Consider the following 23,068-nt stretch of genomic DNA (forward strand, 5'->3'; position numbering starts at 1 on the left):
ACAACCTCCTGTGTTTCATTACCTGTGCAATAGAGATTATTTTTAAAGTATGTATCTGTATGAGAGTTTTATGTAAGTGAAATGATACAAATGTAGCTTATAGCGCAGACTCTGGTATCTAATAAAAGTGCAATAATGTTAGTTTAGCCCTTGTGATTATATATGTCAGTAAAGCGAGAAAAGGCCTTCGGTTTAAGAAACAGCGTGCTGATCCCAGTTGAGGAGGGTGATAGAGGGAGAAAACGGATTGTATAGCTCATTCAACTAATATTTACGGAAGACGTGTTATTTGCCAGGAACTACTCTAGGGGCTGAAGACACAGAGGCCAAGGAGCCAGACATCTTTGCCATCATGATGCATACATGCTAGTGGAAGAGACAGCCAATGAAATGTGAGCAAGTAAAGCGGTTGCAGATTCGATTGAGTATTATGAATGAAAAAAAAAAAAGTTCCGTGATAGAGAATTAAGTAGGAGTATGACTTCCATAGATTGGTCAGGGAAGTCTTCTCTGTAAAAGCAGCTTTGAAGAAGAAGAAGCCAGCCATGTGCAAGATAAGGCAAGAGTTTCCAGACAAAGGAAACTTTGCAAGAAAGTTAAAGCAAAGAAAACAAGTTTTGAGATGACAAGGAGCTTAGTGTGTTTGAAGATCTGAGGAAAGGTTGGCATGTCTAGAACCAGAGAAAAACACCCGCCAATTGGTAATATAGGCCCAGTAGAGCCTGATGGGGGTGACCAGAAGCTCAAGATGTGCTGGTGGGAGGCAGTGTACAAAAACTGCTTTGCATGTAAGATGTTTCCTATACAATTGTCAAAACAATTTGTTGTATACCAGAAAATAATATAACATTGTATGCTAATTATACTTCAAAAAAAAAAAAAAAAATCAAACCAAGAAAAAGATGTTCCCAAGTCTAGTGTTATAATTTTAAGTCTTTTGCAAACTTTCACGAATTTTACTTTTTATTAATCAAGTGGTATGAAAGAATGCTTAGAATCCTATCTTTATAACCAAACAAACTCCCCAAACTTGTATCACTCCAGCAACCTCCTGAGTCCTCATTCTTTTCACAGCTTAACTTTTTCGAGCTCTCACTTCATCTCATTTTCTCCTCAAGCCAGTGCAACCTAGCCCTGGCCTCTTGGGAAACTACCTACTCTCCCTGAGAAAGGTGAGAACGTGTCAAGTTCTGCTGTCTGACTTGAATATCTGCATCAAGTGACATTATTCTTGTTTCCCGGAAGTTGCTTTCCCTCTGGCTTCCATAAGGCCATCCTCAGTCTTCTGATCCCCTGTTCTTCTGTCCTCCCTTGTACATTGGGGTTTCCTGGGACCCGGCCCTTAGTCCCCCTTGCACGCCTCATACTCTCTCATGCCTTCAACTTGAGTCTGTGCTTCTGATGACTCCCAGGTGAACACTGTGAAGTGGTTCACAAAGGCTCTGGAATCAAGACTATCAGGATTCAAATCCTGCCTACAGCACTTACCCAAATGGTGACCTTGGGTAACTTGGATAAGTTACTTTAAGTGCTCTGTGCCTAGGGTTTTTTCTTATCTGTAAAGTCGGGATGACACTAATACCTGTCTCGAAGATAGGCTTGTCACAAAGCACATTAAGCACTTATAATAGTGTCAGACACACCGTCCTTATTATTTCCAATTCTGACCTCTTTGCTAGCTCCAGAACTGTTACACTTCTCACTCAGGATGGTACTCAGGCACCTCCAATCCAATGTGCTGAAAAATTAACAATTTTTCTTCCCCCTCAAGATCCACCTCACCTGTTTTTCCCATTTTGGTTAATGATCTCCCAACCCCCGTATTAGTCCAAGCCAAAAACAGAAGCGTCTTCCTTTTCCTTCTTCCTCAGCCCCTGAAGCTTGTCCTTCAGACAGTTGTAACGTTCCTCAAATTAATTTCTTCCTCTCCACTTTCACTGATACAGCCTTACTTTATATCTTCTTTACTTCTCCCAGGAATCATTCTTGATGTTCCTTTCTCTTTCAACCGCTACTCTTGGGTGGTGGGTCCTATCATTGTGACACAATGACAGTTGTCAAATATTTTATTTCAGATTCTTATCATTTCTATCTAATGCAAGACAATTATAATAACCCTCTAACTGGTCTTTCTACTTTTTCCTTCTTGTTTCCTAGTTCCATAGCCCATTCTTTCCTTCACAGTGTGCCCAGAGTCATCTTTCTAAATTCCAGTGTTGTATCACTTCTCTGCCCAAAGATACCATGTTGCTACTGGATAATTTCCAAGTTCCTGTGTAACATGAGGCCTGCCATTTTCCCATGCTGAACTCTCTATAAAGCCCCAAAAGCCTTTTTTTTTTTTTTTTTTTTTTTCCCTCTCTAGATTTTTTGGCCATACAAGTCTCTCTGCTTGGAAATCTCTTTCCTCATGCCTTGTGCTCCCTCCACCTCCAAATTCTGTCCTTCAGTCTCAGTGCACATGTTCCCTCCTCTGTCCAGGCGGCCCCCTTTGTACCTCAGTCGTAGCACTTGTTGCATTGCTGTGACTTGTTCACTTTTTCTTTACCCTGGACTATTGTCAGACCCTAGGGACCAGACATGGTTGTGTCTATTTTCATGTCTCCTATGCCTAGTATACAAGATTAAGGGAAATATATTTGGTGAGAGAATGAATGAAAGAGTAAGTGAAAAAGAAAGTCTTGAGAAAGCATGTACATCGAGAATCAATGTACACTTATTGGGTGGGGGTGATGGAATGTCTCTAGAACTCACTTAGTTCAATCACCTCAAGTGTGAAGTAAAATAATCCGGGAAGAGAGGTCGCATAAGGCACCAGAGGTCCATTAGAAGCAGAGCACACAACTGGGGCTAGACCCCTCCAGTTGATGAAGGTTCTATGATGAGAGAATAAGGGACATTAATTATCATTTGTTTGTGAACCAACACTTACATGCAAAACAAACAAAACCTTACACATAGTAAATGTAATGATAGAGAAATGACCAAGGGAGGAGATGTGAAGCATGCAGATATGATCATCTATATTTGACTAACTATTGTGACGAATCGCAAGCATTTTGACAAGATTATAAATGTACTCAGTGTTTTTAATCCATTTCCCTGAACACTAATGAGATTGAACATCTTTTCATATATGTTATTGGTAATTAGACTTTTTTTTCTTTTTGAAGTGATTGGGTTGTCTTTTGACTTGTAGGAGATTATTGTGTATGGTGTGAACATTTTTAATAATATGGCTTGATCTCTGGTGAGGCTATTCCTCTAACCCCTTTTTGTTGTAGTTATTCAAGAATGTCATGGCTATTCTTGGCCCCTGTAATTCTAAATACAGTTTAGAATTGATTTGTAGAGTTTTACTAACACCCAGGTAGGGTTTTGTTTGATTACATTGAACCACAGATCAATTTGGAGACAATATTCTATTTGTTTAGGTTTTCTTTAGATTTTTAATTTCTTCCAAAGTTTATAATTTTCTCCATAAGTATCTCGCATAGTTTTGCTGAAGGTATTTCTAGGTGTGTCATATTTTTATGCAATATATTCATAAATAGCATTATTTTTTATTTATTTAATTTTTTTTTACTGATCTCACTACTTACATAGTCCTATGGTCCTATCAGATGCAAATACGACAGTATTTTTTTCCTTCTTTGAATCTCTCTCTCTCTCTTTTTTTTTTTTTTTTTTTTTGCCATGCTTGCTAAGATTTCCAGAAGGATCAAAAGTAAGATAGAAAAAGCATATATTGAGCAAAGGGGCATCTGGGTGGCTCAATAGATTAAGCATCTGACTCAATCTCAGCTCAAGTCTTGATCTCAGGGTTGTGAGTTCAAGCCCCCTGTTGGGCTTCATGCTGGGTGTGGATCCTGCCTGAAAAAGATACATACGTACGTGTGTGTGTATATGTATATGTATATGTGTGTGTGTATCTTTTATATAAAGATACACACACACATATACACACACATATACATGGACCAAAATATGCCCATGGACCTAAATCAAAAATAATAATAGTAGTAAATATTTTGAACTGAATAATAAGGAAAATAATACTCACCAGAAGTTGTGAGGTGCGGCCATAGCAATAATTTTTTTTTAAGTTTATTTATTTATTTTGAGAGACACAGACAGCGCCTGTGGGGGGGTAGGGCAGAGAGAGAGGGAGACTGAGAATCTCAAGCAGGCTCCCCAATGACAGTACAAGCACCACACGGGGGCTCAAACCCATGAAACTGTGAGATCATGACCGAGCTGAAACCAAGAGTCAGACACTTAACTAACTGAGCCACCCAGATGCCCCAGCAATATATTTTTTTAAGTGTAGTCTTGAATACAGGTAATGGAAAAGAAGATAGAAAATTAATATGCTAGGCATCCGTTCTTCTGGATTGATTTTTTTTATCATTCTGGTTTTTTTCCCTGTACCCATTTGTAAATTATGCCCTCATTTCTGCTCTTTGATTACCCTAGAAATTAAAACATCTGAATTAATCAATATCTTTACTTTTTACTGAACAGTGCAAGAAACTTAGAACACCGCAGTTTTATTAACATTCCACTACCCCTACTTTAGCTATTATTGTCCTGTATTTTTTGATATATATTTAAATTTCAGAAGATGGCAGTGAGTTATGCTGATTCCTGTATCTCATATGCAAAGAGATTGCCTTCTGCCTATTGTGCATACTTGATGTCCTTTAGTGAGGGGTAGCTGGTGGCAACAGCTTGCAGTTTTCGTTTGTCTTTAAAATGTTTTTATTTAACCATCTTTCTTGAAGGATCTTTTCACCAAGTTTCATTTACTTAGCTGACAGTTCTTTTCTCTCAACATATTTAAAATACTCTATTTTCTGATTTTCACTGTTACTGATAACAAGTCAGCTGTCATTGTAGCTGTTCTCTTTTCCTCGGACTGCTTTTAAGACCCTTACCTTCTGCCCCCTTTTATTTGGGGTGTACTTTCAGTCTTTAGATTCCTTATGGGATACCCAGGTGTGGATATCTTTTTGTTTGCCCTGCTCAGAATTTGTAGAGTTTCTTTAATTGGGAATTCATTGGTTTGGAATGTGGATCTTTCAGTGTTTCTGCAGAGTTCTCAGTTCTTATTTCCACATACTATTTTAGTCCTGCTCTTCTCTTATTCTAGAACTCCAGTTAAACATATTTGTGTTCTCCAGTGTGTGACAACAATTATTTTCTGGTTAAAAATGTATTTCGATGCAGCACTATCAGATTTTTGCACTTTGGAAATCATGTAACGAGCCCTATTGGGTTGCAAGAGTTGCTTGTTAATTGACTTTAAAATTAAAAAAATAAAAAAGCAGACCTGGCATTCTCTCATTTCAGTCCATGACTATGTTACCTTTCCCCAATGCATTCCCTGCTTTGGCATAGCCAACTCGAGTAAAATGAAAATTCTGCCTCTAATTTTGAGCATATTTTAAAATTTCTTTTTGGGTGATCTTACTCATACTCGTAAGCTTCAAATAGATCACCTTTTTCCTCTGCATTTGTTAAGAGCCAAACCCAAAGGATATCTTTATGTGAATTTCTATTCTTTTATGACATCCACTTAAACTTCCATCTTAGAAAGTTTACTCATTCCTACTTTTTCGGGAAAAAAACCTATACTATAAATTGATAAATAGTTCATAGTAATGATTAATACTTATGTTCTGCTTTATAGTTTACAAAGTGCTTTCACATCTATATTCTTATTTGTGCAACAGTAAAAAATGTGAAAAGGACTCAGAAGTAAATACTATTTCATTTTATTCTCAAATTTCTTTGAATCAAGAGAAGATAACTTGTTCAACTTATTTGACCCATAGGGTGCCCTTCACTCACTGTACTTTAATTTTTATGGATAATTAAAATGGAATAGAAATCCTTTGTAATTCTGTGGTAATCTTAATTGCATGCTTAATTATTATTGAACTCCTCATGGGTATTAAAACAAGGTTGTGGTATTGTCCAAGTTTTTCTAATCAAATGTTATAATTACTAACTCTTCACTTTCTGGAGGGTTGTCCAATTTGTTCTATAATTTTAGCAGGAACCAGACTGAGACCTATTTATATTTTTTATTAGTTGCCACTGTTGTACGTATAAAGAGTAATTCTTTTTAAGTTATACTTTGAATTTAAAATTTGCCATCTCATGGTACTCCATTCAAAATAATGCAAAGTTAAAATACCCTTATTTAGAAAAATGTGTTAAACTATATTATAAAGTGGTTCCAGGGGCTCCTGAGTGGCTCAGTCAGTTAAACCTCCAACTTTAGCTCGGGTCATGATCTTACGGTTCGTGGGTTCGAGCCCTGCGTCAGGCTGTGCTGACAGCTCAGAGCCTAGAACCTGCTTTGGATTTTGTGTCTCCCTCTCTCTCTCTACCCCCCTCCCCACTTGTGCTGTGTGTCTCTTTCTCTCAAAAATAAATAAACTTAAAAAAAAAAAAGTGGTTCTAGCAGCTGTATTCTATAAAATACATTGGGGAGGCATGAATATGGCTAAGCTTTATTTTAAGCTGTTTATACTAGAATTAAATATTGAGAGAGACACATTTAATTCAGTTTTTATGCAGTTGAAGCCATTTGTGTATGACTTTTTAATTTTATGGTACTGAGTTTTACTATTCAACACTAGGCAGATACTATCTCTAATCAGTGAAGATTCTAGTGTGCATTTTAGGGTAATATACACTTGACCCTTGAATAAGGAAGCGGTTAGGGACACAACCCCTCCCCCACACCATCCAGTTGAAATTCTACCTATCACTTTTGACTACCCAGAAACTTTACTAGTGGTCTACTGGTGACGAAGCCTTACTGATAACGTAAATAGTCAATTAACACATACTTTGTATGGCATATGTATTATATACTATATTCTTTTTTTTTTTTTTTAACATTTATTTATTTTTGAGACAGAGAGAGACAGAGCATGAACGGGGGAGGGTCAGAGAGAGAGGGAGACACAGAACCCGAAACAGGCTCCAGGCTCTGAGCGGTCAGCACAGAGCCTGACGCGGGGCTCGAACTCATGGACCGCGAGATCGTGACCTGAGCCGAAGTCAGACGTTTAACCGACTGAGCCACCCAGGCGCCCCTATACTATATTCTTACAATAAAAGAAGCTAGAGAAAAAATGTTATTAAGAAAATCATAAGGAAGGGGGCACCTGGGTGGCTCAGTCAGTTGGGTGTCCAACTGCGGCTCGGGTCATGATCTTAGGGTTCCAGGGTTCAGGCCCCGCATTGGGCTCTATGCTGACAGCTATAGCCTAGGGCCTGCTTCGGATTCTGTGTCTCCCTCTCTGCCCCTCCCCCACTTGCGTGTGCACGTGCATGCATGCACTCGCTCTCAAAGAAACATTAACAAACCAGAAGGAAGAAAAAACACACAGGACTGTACTCTATTGAAAAGAATCTGTATATAAGTTTAATTCTGTATTGTTCAAAGGTCAGCTGTATACGTATCATTCTTTAGATGGTCCGACATTTGAATCCCCTTCCTTGAGAGTCTTCATGTGAAGAACAGCCCTTGCTGCCCCGACCTTCAGAGCCTGAAAGCCCAGATTCTCATTCTCCTAATTCCATTTTATTTAAGGCTCAGGACCTTAACTTGGGCTCAGCAGACAAATGCACTCACTTAAATTCTAATCTAAAGCTCTTCCACAAAGAAGCAAGGAAAGAGTATCTTCAGTGGCAGTGGTGGCCAACATCTCGTTTCTCAGACCACGAGTCTCAACAGCAGTGTCCAGTGGCAGCCACAGTCATTTAGTGATGATGTTCCGTAATGGCAAACTGTTGTCCTCAGTGGACTGGCTCTGTGGTAGGATTGATTTTCAATTGTGATTCCATCTGTATACTCACCCTCACTTATGCCTATTTCCCCAAACTGAAATATGCCTATTTCTCCACCCTTCTTGGCAGTTCTAAGAGAAAGGATTCAGTATTGTTTAAACAGTCTGTGAGAGTTTAGCTGCTTGTGGCTAAGCACCCTGACTGATAGCCCGCCAGTGGTTTTTTTCGTTTGTTGCTAATGTGTCTCTTTAATATCGTTCATTGTGGTTACTTGAAAATTTCCCCCTTCCCATTTATTCTATTAGTATCTTGGAGTAAGCGACTTAATGTTGCTAATACTTACTTCACAGAAGTGTTGTAGGAATTACATGAGATAATGTGAGTCAGTACTAATGTTGTTAAGCCCTTTTTTTTCATAGCACTTACCCTCTTCCAGCAAACTCTGTAATTCACTTAGTATATTGCTTATTATCTGTCTCCCCCACTTTCTAAGCTCCAGAAGGTCAGAGAGCTTTATCTGCTTCTGCGGGCCTAGAACAGTGCTTGGCACATAGGAGGCACCCAATCAATATTTGTTGAATCAATAAATGAATTTGAAGTTACCATACTTGGTTTGTGAAGAGGCCTGTGCCCCCAACTACTCAAAGAAAATAAAATCGGTTATGAGTCCCAACATCTCCCACCGGCTCCGAACATCTATCACCCATTACCCATCCTTTGTCACCTCTGTTTCATCTCAGAGAAGGCTCTCCTCTTTTCAGAAGCTAACCTTCCAATTGTGTCCTCGATTCTTGTCCTTCCCACTTCTTCCAGGATAACCACACCATTGATTATTCCCTCATTCTTTTTTTTTCTTTTTGAGTTTATTTAGAGAGAGAGAGAGAGAGAGAGAGAGAGAGAATGCAAGTGGGGGAGGGGCAGAGGGAGAGAGAGAGAGAGAGAGAGAGAGAGAGAGAATCCCATGCAGGCTCCACACTGTCAGTGCAGAGGCAAATGTGGGGCTCAAAACCACGAAATCATGACCTGAGCCGAAATCAAGGGTCTGACGCTTAACCGACTGAGCCACCCAGGCGCCCCTCCCCTCATTCTTTTCATGCGTTTCTCCCTACTCTCTCCTATCCTGTAGCTTATAATTGACTAAATCTCAGCTTAGTCTCTTTTTTAAGGAGGGAGCTAACAGACTTAATTTTACCTTGAAAATCCTTCAATCTGGCACCCCATCTCTGCTTTATTGCCAAATGTCTTGAGAGAGTAGAAACTATTACTGTCCTCTTTTTCTAAATCCTTAATTATATCTCTGTCTCTCACGACTGCTTTTCTATCTACTCCACTACCAGAATCATTCTGGCAAAGGCTTTTTTGTGATGTAATTGCCAGATTTGGTGATCATTATTCAGCCTTCACCCTCTTTAATTTCTCTCTGGATTTGACTTTTCTTTCTTCAGTTTAACAAATTTATTGAACATACACTAAATTCTCTGCATTCTAGGCAGGGAGGATATAAAATCTTCGTAAAAGTCATGTGCAACAAATAATATAGTATCACAATTGCTATAAGGAATTATGTACAACATTCCTTAGGACCATGGAAAAGCAGTTTTCCTGAGCCAAGAGGAGGAAAGGTATAAGAGAAAGTAAGATGACATATTATCAGATAATAAAGGGATATACAATAAGGAACAAAGAGTGTGCCATTGCCAACAGCACAGAATAGATGCAAGTACTTGATATTTTTAAAAATCAGTAATTTGTCTAATATGGCAAAAGTGGGAGTGTATTAAACCAGATAAGGAGGTATTAGAATAGACAAGATATGATGGAGTCTGTCCTAGAATAGTGGAGACAGGGATGTGGAGAGGGACTGTAGAAGTGGAGTTGTCGGAGAAATATTTCAGAAATGGAATCAAGATTCTGTGCCTTATTTGTTAGTGAGTGAAGGTAGAGGCATGGCGGATTGAGATGTGTTTTGGACACAAAGTGTTTGATGTTATGGAACATCCGTATAATGCAGTTCGGTAAGCAGTTGCATATATGGATCCAGAGGCCAAGTGTGTGGTCAAGGTTGCAGATAAAAATCTAAGGTGGAGATTGAAGTCATGAGAAAGACAAGAGAAGGTAAAGATACAGTTTTGAAACTAGAGAGGATGGAAGTTTAAGGGAGTCATATTTGAAGAACTCTATCTCTGAGAAGTAGAAAAACTAAGTTGGCTGCTTTGGGTGAGGGTTGCTTTAGAAGTGGTAAAATTTTGGAACAATAATTGTGTGCCTACAGTATTATTTTCTTTGGTCAGTTTCCTAGTCTTTGTCATTAGTCATTCTAAGTCTCCCAGATCTTCATTTGTCAGTAGCATTGCTTCTTCTGCAGCGTCACTCACCCTTAAAAAAACTTTTTTTTAATCTTTATTTATTTTTGAGAGAGAGTGACAGCGTGTGAGCAGGGGAGGAGCAGAGAGAGAGGGAGACATAGAATCCAAAGCAGGCTCCAGGCGCTGAGCTGTCAGCACAGAGCCTGATGCAGGGCTCAAACTCACGAACTGTGAGATCATGACCTGAGCCGAAGTCGGACACTCAACCAGTGTCTGAGCCACCCAGGCACCCTTTTGATATCTCACCTTTAAAAAAAAATTTTCAGGGGCATCTGGGTAGCTCAGTCAATTAAGCATCCAACTCTTGATTTCCATTCAATCATGATCTCATGTTGAGGATTGAGCACTGTGGCGGCCCGTGCACTGACTGTGCGGAGCCTGCTTAGGATTCTCTTTCCCTCTCTCTGTCTGCCCTTCCCTTGTGTGCACATGCACATACATGCTCGCTCTCTCTCTCTCTCTCTCTCTCTCTCAAAATAAATAAACATTAAAAATGTTTTTTGATTATTACTTTGAGTTGTGTTATGCATTGTGTTGACAGATGTATGTCACATCAGCAAAAGACCAACAGAATAAAGATGGTGATGTGATAGGGATAATTCTAGGGTTCAAAGATACATTTGTGCATTCAAAATCCAGACAATAAATAAACATGTCAGATGATGAAAAATGTAATGGAGAAAAATAAAGCAAAGTAAGAGGAAAGTGGAAAAACTGAGCAGGGACCTGAAAAAGAGACCAATCATGTGAATATCCAGGGAAAGAACATTCCAAGAAAAGGGAACAGTACATGCAGAGACCCTGAGGCAGGATTGTCCTCTGGTGAATTCTAGGAATAGCAAAGGAGCCAGTGAGGCTGGAATTAATGAGCATCGGCACAGGACTAGATGAATACAGAAGTTTATGGAGGCGAGTGGGGGTACAGATCATTCTGGGATCTCAGGGGGAGGATAATTCTCAACCAATTAGATTCAAACATCCTCATTTTGTAATAGTAATTTTGTAATTCCACTTTACTGAAGTATAATTCACAGATGATATGTAACTTTCTTAAAAATTTTTAAATATAACTTGAGTACCATAAGTAAAGGAAAGGTATTTATTACCTGTTTAATGTGTAAATTAAACACGTATGAACAGCACGTTTTTAATATGTAAATAATCAGGCAGAACAATACAGGAAGACAAAAATGCCTTGTAACACTACCTAGGGGAACCATACTTAGTTTCTGAGAACAACTGGTAATGAGCCTTTACACCTTTATTAGGCTTTTACTCTGAGTGGAGAAGCTACCTGAGGGTTTAGAGCAGGAGTAACATAATCTAATATTTTTTAAAAATCTCACAGCTCCTGCATGGAGTGAGGCTGTGAGTGGACAAGGGTAGAAGCAGGGAGCCCATTTCAGAGACTATTGCAATAATCCAGGTGCGAGTTGATAAATTGGGTTGTGAGATGTCCATGAAAGAGGACTTGAGAAGTTGTTGAACTCTAGATGTGTGTAGAAGCTAGAGGATCTGCTGATGAATTGGAGGTACAACGTAAAAGAAAGAGGAATCAAGGATAACTCCAGGAGTTTTTGCGCGAGCAGATGTGAGGCTGGAAGAAGTCATTGGGAAGGGCTGACCAGAAGTTCACTTTTGGATATATCAAGTTTGAGATGTCCATTAGAAATCCTGGGAGAAAAGATGTTGAGTTAAAGGTCAGATACACAAGTCTTTAGAGTTCAGAGGAGAGGTCCAGACTAGAGATGCCAATTTGGGAATTACGGTATTTGTAAGTGTTGGGGTTACACAAAATAGAGATCACCAGTGATTCTCCGGTGGACGTGAGATTTTTGTGTTTGTTAAAGCTAGGGGATGAATTTAAGACGGTTGAAACATTGGCATAGAGTGTAAGATTTAGATTTAGAATGTTAGGGTCCTGCCACTTCTTCAGTCCTGAACCATGTGCCATCTGGGTATAGCTAATAAGGTTTGGTGAATAAAGAAGGAGTTATCCTGAATTTGGAACTGGAGGTTTTGAGTTCATAAAAAAAGAGGAGTTGGACTCTCTTAATTTAAGGCTTTGAGTAGCTTATTAGCTTATTTAGAAAAGTTTTTAATATGTTCAGATGAGACAAAGTCAGTATTTTGAAAGGAAAAAAATTTTGTTATGCATTCTAACTTCTATACCTATATACATTACTTCTATTAGTCCTTGATTATTAGAAATATTAATCATATGGTACTCGTGTAATAATCATAAAATTACTGTTAAGCTGGCTAGTATGATCTTAATGTAGTTTCTAAAATAAAATTTTCATCTGTCAGATCTTTAACGTTCATTTGGTTTTCTTCTAGGAAGATTTGGAGACCGGAGTTCACCTTGACCCTGCAGTCAAAGAGGTTCAGTATAATCCTACCTATGAGACCATGTTTGCTCCTGAGGTGAGAAAACATTATATTTAAGATTCTGCCTTAAAAAAAAAAAAAAGATTCTGCCTTTTGCTAATGCATTTGAATTATACATAGGTAGATAAACAGTGAGTTTTTGGAGTTTTCTCACAAGAATATACATTTAAACTTTCAAAAAACATGTCTTGTTATGTGTCAATTATATCTCAATTTTTTAAAAAAAGAAATTGTACCTTTAAAAATGTGCTCATGTTTGTCTACCAACATACAACTATCTGATAGAATGGAACTCTGTCTTTTGAAAAAAGACATTTTAAAATGTTTGATTCTTAGATGTGAACGTAGTTAACATCTTCCTCAGTATTGTTAAGGGAGTATTTTAAATTAACCATAAGGGAAAAAGAACTTGTTTTATTAGCATCATCAGTGCGGAGTGTATTATGAAACATCTGGTTACAAATGCTCCTGTGATGAATGCAAAAAAGGAGTGCCGTGCTAATGTGTTCACTGCTCAGAAGTAGTCACAGGGTGTATTGCTTGCTCTGTGTGAGACATCTTATGATGGTGGTGGTGGTGGTGGTGATGATGATTAATGCTGATGGAAGCACAAAGAAGATGAGGGGGAAAAAAGGCAAAAAAAGAAAAGAAAAGAAGAAGGAAGGAAGGAAGGAAAACAGTGAAAACTGTCCATTTAGGAAAGTCTTTGTAGAAAAATGAAGTTTATAGCTATTTTGTTTTCAAAAAGGGAAAGAATGCTTGGCTGAGAAAATGGAGATGCCAGAAAATGGTCATTATAAAACAAAAAACTAAGCCTTCAGTAGCAGGATCTGTAAGAAGCGCTTTAAAATGGGGGTGAGGAGCCATATTTTATTGCAGCTGAATGAAGAAAGAGGTACTTTTTAATACTTTCTGGTTTTGAGCATACATTGTCCTTTTTTTGATAAAACAGTCATAAAGCTGTTTTATATAATCTGCCTGCTCAGGTTTCTGTAGTCACTTGAAATATGGCGAGTGAAAAATGTAGCACAGCTGATGATGTCAGTGCTAGCATTTAGACATCCCTGTAGCGGTTCTCCGGCTGTCCAGTTAGCAGAAATCCCATGCTCATATTCTGAGACTGCAGCACATTTTAAATTTTATTCTGTTATTTCTTAAGTCCTTCTAGCCTATTGAACCTATAGACTGTTTCATATCCCTTGGCACCACTTTAGCTGGCACGGTGAAGAAAGGTTGTACGTTACATATATGCTTCATGATTTTTTTTAAATGAAAAGTACTTCAATAAAATAGGGCCACTAAATTCAGGAAATGAGAAAGTTTGGAAGTAGTGTGGTGTGTGTGTGTGTGTGTGTGTGTGTGTGTGTGTGTGTATGCACGCGCGCGCGCGCGTGACCTTCCTATGTCAGTGCATTTTATATGAAGTCTCTTTCTCTTAAATGTTTAGGTCCTGTGCATAACTAATACATTGCTGTGTGATTACTGTTTTCAAAATTTAAAAGATGAAGTTTTTTTTTTGGTGATATTGATGAGGCATTAGGCGTATCATTGTCTTTGTGAGATTACCAATCCTTTAATGATCTGTTCTTTTTTTTTCTTGTTTTAGGGAGCCTCCCATTCAATATATAAATTAGTTTATGTTAGGAACACTGATGCTTGTCACCAATTTGAGAAAGGAGTGATGAGAGGGAAAAGTGAAGAAAAATTACAATTTTTCCTGGTTGCCAAATGAATTGTCTGTTACATAATAGATAATTAACTTAGAATTTTATGACTGGGATCTGTGTAATTTGCAAAGTATGGAAAGGTGTCACCAGGAACTTTGCTGGATGAAATTCAAGTTCCCATATTTTGAGAATCCATTGTTAGAAACAATCATTGTTAGAAACAAGATATAACCCCTCTCCTCAAGCTCCTGTTTACCAGAGAGGATATGCTTTCCATATTTTGAGAATCCATTGTTAGAAACAATCATTGTTAGAAACAAGATATAACCCCTCTCCTCAAGCTCCTGTTTACCAGAGAGGATATGCTTTGTGTTATTTTTTTTTATTATTTTTATTTATTTTTGGGACAGAGAGAGAGACAGAGCATGAACGGGGGAGGGGCAGAGAGAGAGGGAGACACAGAATCGGAAACAGGCTCTAGGCTCCGAGCCGTCAGCCCAGAGCCTGACGCGGGGCTCGAACTCACAGACCGCGAGATCGTGACCTGGCTGAAGTCGGACGCTTAACCGACTGCGCCACCCAGGCGCCCCAATGCTTTGTGTTATTTTAAAAGATAGAATGCTCGCTTCGGCAGCACATACACTAAAACGATAGAGACCAAGATTGTTTCCTAGAATGCCTAAAGTCCTATTCAAGTTAAAGGAGAGATTGTGTCTGGTTGTAACGATAAGAAAAAGTTTCATGGAGGAAGTAGTATTTAAAATAATAAATGGCTGAGGCACCTGGGTGGCCCAGTCGGTTAAGCGTCTGAACTTCAGCTCGGTTCCATGAGTCCGAGCCCCACGTCGGGCTTTGTACCGACAGCTCGGAGCCTGGAGCCTGCTTCAGATTCAGTGTCTCCCTCTCTCTCTGCCCCTCCCCTGCTTACACTCTGTCTCTCTCTCAAAAATAAAATAAAAACGTAAAAAAAAACATAAACAGTAAATGGCAAGATTTCATTCTTTTTGATCACCAAGTAGTATTCCATTTTATATACCGCATCTTTATCCATTCATCAGTCGATGGATGTTTGTGTGTTTACCATAGTTTGGCTATTGTTGAGAGGTGCCACTATAAACACTGGGGTGCATGTACCCCTTGAAATCAGCATTTGCAGCAAAGTGGATAGAACTAGAGTGTGTTAAGCTAAGCAAAATAAGTCAGTCAGAGAAAGACAAATATATGAATTCACTCATGTAGAATTGAAGAAACACAACAGATGAAGGGAAGGAAAAATAACATAACAGAGGGAGGGAAACCATAGGAGACTCTTAATACAGAGAGAACAAACTGAGGGTTGGTGGGTGGGGGGATGGGCTAAATGGGTGATGGGCATTAAAGAGGGCACTTGTTGGGATGAGCACTAGGTATTATATGTAAGTGATGAATGTCTAAATTCTGCTGAAACCAGTACTACACTGTATGTTAATTAACTTGAATTTAAATAAATAAATTTAAAAATAAATTAATTAAAAAAAAAACACTTGAATTTAAAATAAACAGTAAAGTCCTAGTAAAGAACATGAGATTTGGGGTTAAATGTACTGCTTCCTAGCTTTGGTGTGACCCTGGGTTACCTTAGTTTTCTCAAGGGTAAAATGAAGATAATTTCTACTTTACCAAGTTATATGGATACGCATACTAATGTATGATATGCCTAGGAAACTCTGGCACAGAGTAAGCATTTAATAAATAGCAGCCCTTACTGTTATTTATGTTACTATTACTGGCATTGATGGCTAGAAAGGCTTTTATGAGGAAAGATTCCAGGCAGAAGAGAGTAGCATTAGCCAAATTATAAAAGATTTAAAGAACAGGAAGGAATACTTTAGTCATTGTCAGTTCAGGAGAACAGAGAGGTAAGATTAGAGTGATAGTTTGCATAGTGTTGCACAGGGTTCTGGCCAATGTAAACAGTTTGGTCTTGATTTAATGGATGATACATAGATTTTTAAAGTTCTTATTAAAGCAGCATAATTAAAGCTGAATTTTTAGGGAGGTTAATTTGGTAAGGATTTGCATGATGGAAAAGAGTGGTCATAGAAATAAAACTACCAATTCTTACTGTATCCTGTATCCCTGAGAGATTTATATAGTTGTATACCTCATCTCCTTTAGTCTTTACAATAACCCACGTTATTATTAGTACTCTAATCCCTATTTTATAGGGAGGAAACCAAGTCTCAGGGTTTACTGTCAGCAGGTAATGTATTTGGGGATGTGAGTTCACATCACTCTTCACAATTGCTCTATGGCTGGAAGACCTGTTTGTAGACCCATCGCGGAGTTTGCACATTATACCCCTACGTCTTGGACTTTGCTAGTTCCGCAAATTAACTGAATTGACTACTTTATTTTATAAAATATTATTTTTCCCTCCCAACCGAGGACTTTTCCTAAGTGGTCTAACCTAGTATCCAGATAAGCTTTCTCAAATTATAGATAGAACTTGAAGATATAATAGCCATTGCTTTAGTCTACTGATTTTCTTCATTTCACTCAATCCTTTTTGGATCTACTTAGAGAAAAGTGTACTTGTTAGCTTTCCTAGACTCATGTAAAACCTGTAAGTTTCAGGGAGATTTTCAGATTTAAAATAATAGTACTTTTAGGAATAGAAAAACATCAAAGTTAAAAGGAAAAGAAGTTCCTAGTTTATATTAGAAATCTGGCCATAAGGGCTGCTATAAATATTAATGTTGGAATGAACTTTAGAAGACAGTTCAGCTCTTTTATTTCATAGATGAGGAAACTGAGGCTCAAGGTCATAGAACCCATACTAGTAAAAGATCTTATTTTAGTAATAAACTCTGCTTATGTCTTACATGATTGAGGTATTCTCCCAATAAAAATGAATTGTGGTGATCTTTTCCAAATTTGTGGAAAATAATTAAGTTAATCAACAGGATCTTCTCACCTTAAAGTTTGTTTCTAAATGTTTAACCATTGATGGCTACAGTAAACATTAATGAAAAACTTACCAGAAATCTAAGTATAATATGATTATTACTGGTTCAATAACTTGGGGGTGTTCTATATGTGAATTTATGATTATGATTTCACATAGTCAGTTTTTACTAGTGTAAATTTTCTTAATACCTGTGGTGTTATGCTATACTGCTAAGACACTGACCCTCAAGTACTGTACCTCCTGAAGACTTTGGAGAACCACTGCCTTACGATACACAGATTTCTTAGATTTATCTACCCGCATCTTAACGAATTAAAAATGCTTTTCTCCTACTTTATAAATAAATCACTACTTCACTCAGGTGAAACATATAAGCATACTTAGGAACATCCTGAGATGTAGTGATCTGAATTATGAATTAATACTTAAATGTGTATATTTTATATGGGAGATTAAGATTATAACTGACTGTGGTGTACTTCAGTATGGTCTTAGCCAAAAACTGCTAAATACTCATACCTAATTAACTTAAATATGTATTTTTAAAATCCCTTGAATACAAATTTAGTTAAACGTAATTGCCAGAAGTTAAAAAGAATATTTGGAAGTCAGTTTTGTGTGTTTTTTATGTGCTTTTTGATTTTTTTATTTTTTGGAAGATATTTTTATTTTAAGTATTCTCTGCAACCACCATGGGGCTCACACTCACAACCCCAAGATCAAGAGTCACATGGTCCACCAACTGAGCCAAGTGCTCCTATACTTTGTTTTGTTTTGTAATGGTTAACCCAGAATTAATAGAAATGCATATTCACAGAGACCAGGAACATCTGGGACACATAATTTTTAAGGAATTGAGAAGAGCTGACTTCTGCTGAATAACATTTCTCTTCTTTTCTTTGTTGGCATTTATTTAATATCTTTAAGGTCAGTTCCAGTAGCTGCTGTTAACCAGGCAGTTGGGGTGAGCCAGAAGTAGATAGATCCTCCCGCAACCCAGCTTCCTATAGCATTAGAAGATTTTTTTGTTGCCTCCAGCTTAAACATCTATAAAACATAGCACATTTAAATTTTTAGACTGCTTTAGAAATAGCACCAATATAAGATACACATAGCTGTAATCTGTGGATCTGTATTCGTATAGAAATCAAAGTTCCTTAACACTGAGAATTTTTCTTTAAAAGATAGAGCTGATTTGATATATATGGCCAGTAGAAGAATTGTTCTTTTTTTTTTTTTTTTTTTTGTAAAATCTTAATAAAATAAGACTATGGAAATTGTATTTTCCTTTTTCAAATGGAAATTATAAATGTAATGGTTAACTTATTATATGAGTAACAAGATCAATGGAGATATTTATCATTTTAGATCCCCCCTCCCCCCAGAAATATCAGATACTGCTTTGTGGATGATAGCTGACTATATTAGGTAGAACATCTAGGAAACTTAAATCACTTTATTATCCTTACTCTTATGGATGTTCCTTGTTTTTGTAATAAATTTCATGACAAACGAAGTTACTATAACTGCCAGCATTCAGTAGTCTAGATTTTTTTTCTCCCTTACGTTTCTACCCATTAGTAAGGAGGAACTAATATGGGCTGTGAAATCTTGCACTCTCCTTTATTATAAATTCAGAATGAATAGTAATAAAAGTTTTGTATGTAAATCAAATATTTTTAAATTGAATCACTTTAAACATAGAAATGGAAGCTATCAATATAAAAGAATATTGTAATAATGCATTTTCTTCCAAAGCAGAAAAAAACCATAAAGCAAATGTAACATCATTTAAATTCAGATTTTTGTGCATAGTATAATGTTGATGTCTAGAGAAGGCAGCATTCTCCTTAAGAGAAGACCAATAACATATTTATGGCTCTGGAAATATATCATAGGAATGGTGGTTTCTAATGGTAGTGACTTAAGATGTTCTGACGCTGAAATACTTTATCATGAAGACCTTCCAGACTTTAAATAAGAATATCCTGTCTAATCCCACTATTTCCAAAGTGGGAAGTTCATTTCATTGTTTATTTTAAAACAAACAAACAACAAAATACAGAGTTGGATTTTTCCATTACCATTAAATAAATATTATTAAATTAATAGTGCTTGACATAATCTGATACTTTTTTTTTACCATTTTTTTAAAAGTTAGTATGATTGTACATTTAAGGAATGTTATGATACAATAGAATCCTAGACTAGAGTTTGTTCTAACCTTGGTTCTACCAATTAATAATAACACTATTAACTCTGGGGAAGATAAAATACATCATCTTTAGCCTTTTTTCTTCATTTCTAACATGAGAAGGAGAATACCTCTCTAACTTTCCAGGATCTTTGTACAAATCAAATTAAATAACACTTGGAAACCATTATGGAAACTCAAAGCATTATAAACAGATAATAATGTACTATTTTGTGTAAGACTTTCATAGTGTGACTTCTCAGAGTAATTTTATTTCATTTGCAATATCTTTTTCTAGGGATTTCTTCAAGCATTTTACTTTTATTGTCTTTTTCCTATTCTCTGACCCCAGTGGTGTTCTGATTAATCTTTCACTTCATTAATGCTTTCAGTATGTCATGCATGATGGTAAGTATTGAGGATTTTAAGTCTCTACCTTTGAAGAACTCATAATCTAGTAGAGAAGAAACATGTATTTTTAAAATTACATCATGGTACCATTATTGATATACCAAAAATCATCTTTATAAATTAAAAAAAAAAGTCACCCCAAATCCCCCAAATCGTTGGACAAAAATATAGTAACTCAATCATCAAGAGCAGCATTGTCCAATAGAACTTCCTGCAATGAAGGAAATGTAGTAGCCAATAACCACATGTGACTGTTGAGCACATGAAGTCTGGCTAGTGTGACCGAGGAACTGAATATTTTATTTTAAGTAATTTAAATTTAAATAGCCATACAGAGACTTGGGTGAGCTGGGTTCCTCTCCTTCTGTCCTAGGGGCTGGGCTGACAAACAGTGCTCATCAGCCATTGCCCAACTGCGCTGAACCATGTGTGGGGAGCATGTTCCCAAGTAGGTTACTTAGCCCCTAATGATTTAGAGTTGAAAATATATTGTACAATAATTCTGGTATTCTGGCTTTATATACTTAGGATTTAAGTTTGATTTTTTTTCTTATAACATTGCAGTTTGGACCAGAAAATCCCTTTAGGACACAGCAGATGGCTGCCCCTAGAAATATGCTTTCTGGATATGCTGAACCAGCTCATATCAATGACTTTATGTTTGAACAGCAAAGAAGAACTTTTGCCACCTATGGTAAGGAGATAAGATTTACAGTTTCCAGTTTGACACATTTTTGGGTGTGTGATAATCTGTTTTATCTTCTTGCTTTTTAAATTTAATAACCTAGATTCCTTTTTCAAAAGGTGCATTTTCTTAAACACATCTATAAATATTTATACAAGTGTGAAGTTGAACTAATATTTTTAGCTGTCATTCTAACTCTGCTGTGATTTCTGAGTACTAGAAATACTCTGTGGTCTTAAAAACAGAATGTTCTCTGTTGTACTTGATGATGAACACTTGTTATTGAATGTCCATTATATGCAGGTCACTGTTGAAGTTGGTAAATGACCAGATAGTGTTGAATTTACTTTTATTTTTAATTCCAGTATAATTAACCTACATTGTTATATTAGTTTCAGATGTACACTATAGTGATTCAGTAATTCTATACACTGCTCAGTGCTCATCATGATAAGTGTTCTCTTAATCTCCTTCACCTATTTCACCATCCCCCCACTCACCTCCCTTCCGGTAACCATCAGTCTGTTCTCCATAGTTGAGTCTTTTTTTGCTTTGTCTCTTTTTCTTTGTTCGTTTGTTTTATTTCTTAAGTTGCACGTATGAGTGATCATATAGTATTTTTCTTTCTCTGACTGACCTATTTCACTTTGACTTTATACCCACTAGATCCATCCATGTTGTTGCACATGGTAAAATTTCATTCTTTTTTTGTGGCTGAGTAATATTCCGTTGTATATATCTTTCAGATCTTTATCCATTCAACTATCGATGGACACTTGGATTGTTTCCATAACTTGCCTATTGTAAATAATGCTGCAGTAAAATAGAGCTACATAAATCTTGAATTAGTGTTTTCCTACTCTTTGGGTAAATATCCAGGAGTAGAATCACTGGATCATATGATACTTCTATTTTTAATTTTTTGAGGAACCTCCATACTGTTTTCCACAGTGGCTGTACCAGTTTGCATTCCCACCAACAGTGCACGATGGTTCCTTTTTTCCACGTCCTCGCCAACACCTGTTGTTTCTTGAGGTTTTGATTTTAGCCATTCTAACAAGCGTGAGGTGATATCTCATTGTGGTTTTGATTTACAGTTCCCTGATGATCAGTGATGTTGAGCATGTCTTCAAGCATCTGTTGACCATCTGGATGTCTTTGGAGAAATGTCTATTCATGTCTTTTGCTCATTTTTCATCAGATTATTTGTTTTTTTGGTACATTCTGTATATCTTGTTATTAACCGACTGACTTTATTCTGTTTCTCACATCTCTCTGAAATGTTTTCTCTTATTTACTGAAGGACATCAGGAAATAGAATGGCCACAGATTCATTGTGTAAAATAATTATATCTGATCTATCAGTGGTAGGATTTAATAAGGTTAACATGCATACAAGGTCAGGAATCTCCTCTAAAAGAAGATGGTCTTTATAATGTCCCTGTTGATAGTTCCACAGATTATAGTTCCTAGTCACTTATATCAGATTTGCTAGTATTCGGCGGTACCTTTCCTTTCTCTTTCTGTAATCCTCATCTGTGTCTTTATGCTGTTGTAGTTGTTATCTTCTTTATGAATTAGTTTCTTGTGCTAATGTTTCTTTTCCAAAAAGTAATTGACAAAGAAAACTTTGAATTTTACAACAAATTTAATAATCACGTCTTTAGACATCAGCACATTCTCTTTTTTTTCTTTCTTTGCAGTTAGAATTCTAATTCCTCCTTTTATTTCTTACAGAATTTGTTTTAAGTTCTGAACAAATTTTTCTGTCCTATCTACCATTAACTTCCATTATTATAAGATAGGATTAAAGAAGGTTAAGGGGAGCCTGGGTGGGTCAGTCAGTTAAATGTCTGTTTCTTGATTTCGGCTCAGGTCATGATCTCACGGTTTGTGGGTTCAAGCCCTCCATCGGGCTCTGTGCTGACAGTGTGGAGCCTGCTTGGGATTCTCTCTCTCTTCTCCTTCTCTCTCTCAAAATAAATAAATAAACTTCAGTAAAACTTTAAAAAAAAAGTTTTTAAAGGTTAAGAAAACAGTATCACGTGAAATACTATGTATTCAGTGATGATTTTTAACAAAAGTTATTTTCATAAAAAAAGAATATAAACAAATTTTAAAACTTTTAGGAAAGAGAGAAGAAAAAGGTTACCTATAACCTCACTATACTAAAATATCTACTTTTAGCATTATGATCTTTATCCCTCCAAGTTACTCTATACTGTAATCATTCTATAGTGAAAAATTTGCATCTCACCTTCTTATTCAGTGTTCTATCATCAGCATTTCCCAGTGTTAATTTATAATCCCAGTTTGTCATTTTTAAGACCTCGGTAGTATCCATTGATGGGCTCTATCATAATTTACATAATTTATTCTAATGTTGGAAAGTTGCTTTTTTCTAATTTTTAGGGAGTGATGCAAACTGATTCACTGTGTATTAGTTTAGAGTTTTAGTAAAGATAGTATTTATCACAATACATTCTCAGAAACTGGTTTTGAAGAGATTGTCATGTGTTAGGTTATATTTCATCATGACAAGGTTATAATTAACAGTGTTCAAAAACTTAGACTGTATACTTCTGAAATCACCTA

At 36.8% G+C, this 23,068-nt stretch overlaps 1 protein-coding gene across 2 annotated transcripts in view; it reads left to right on the forward strand.

Annotated features, from left to right (window-relative positions):
• The window catches only part of CDC40 (cell division cycle 40), a 60,499-nt gene that overhangs the window by 1,154 nt on the left and 36,277 nt on the right, over positions 1-23,068 (forward strand). For both annotated transcript variants that reach the window (XM_042939568.1, XM_042939569.1), the window contains 2 exons: positions 12,516-12,602; positions 20,353-20,482. In XM_042939568.1, coding sequence (XP_042795502.1) covers positions 12,516-12,602; positions 20,353-20,482 — 217 coding nt within the window. The remainder of the gene's footprint in view (positions 1-12,515; positions 12,603-20,352; positions 20,483-23,068) is intronic.

This window comes from Panthera leo, chromosome B2 (assembly GCF_018350215.1).
Source record: "Panthera leo isolate Ple1 chromosome B2, P.leo_Ple1_pat1.1, whole genome shotgun sequence".
NCBI classification, from domain to species: Eukaryota; Metazoa; Chordata; class Mammalia; order Carnivora; family Felidae; genus Panthera; species Panthera leo.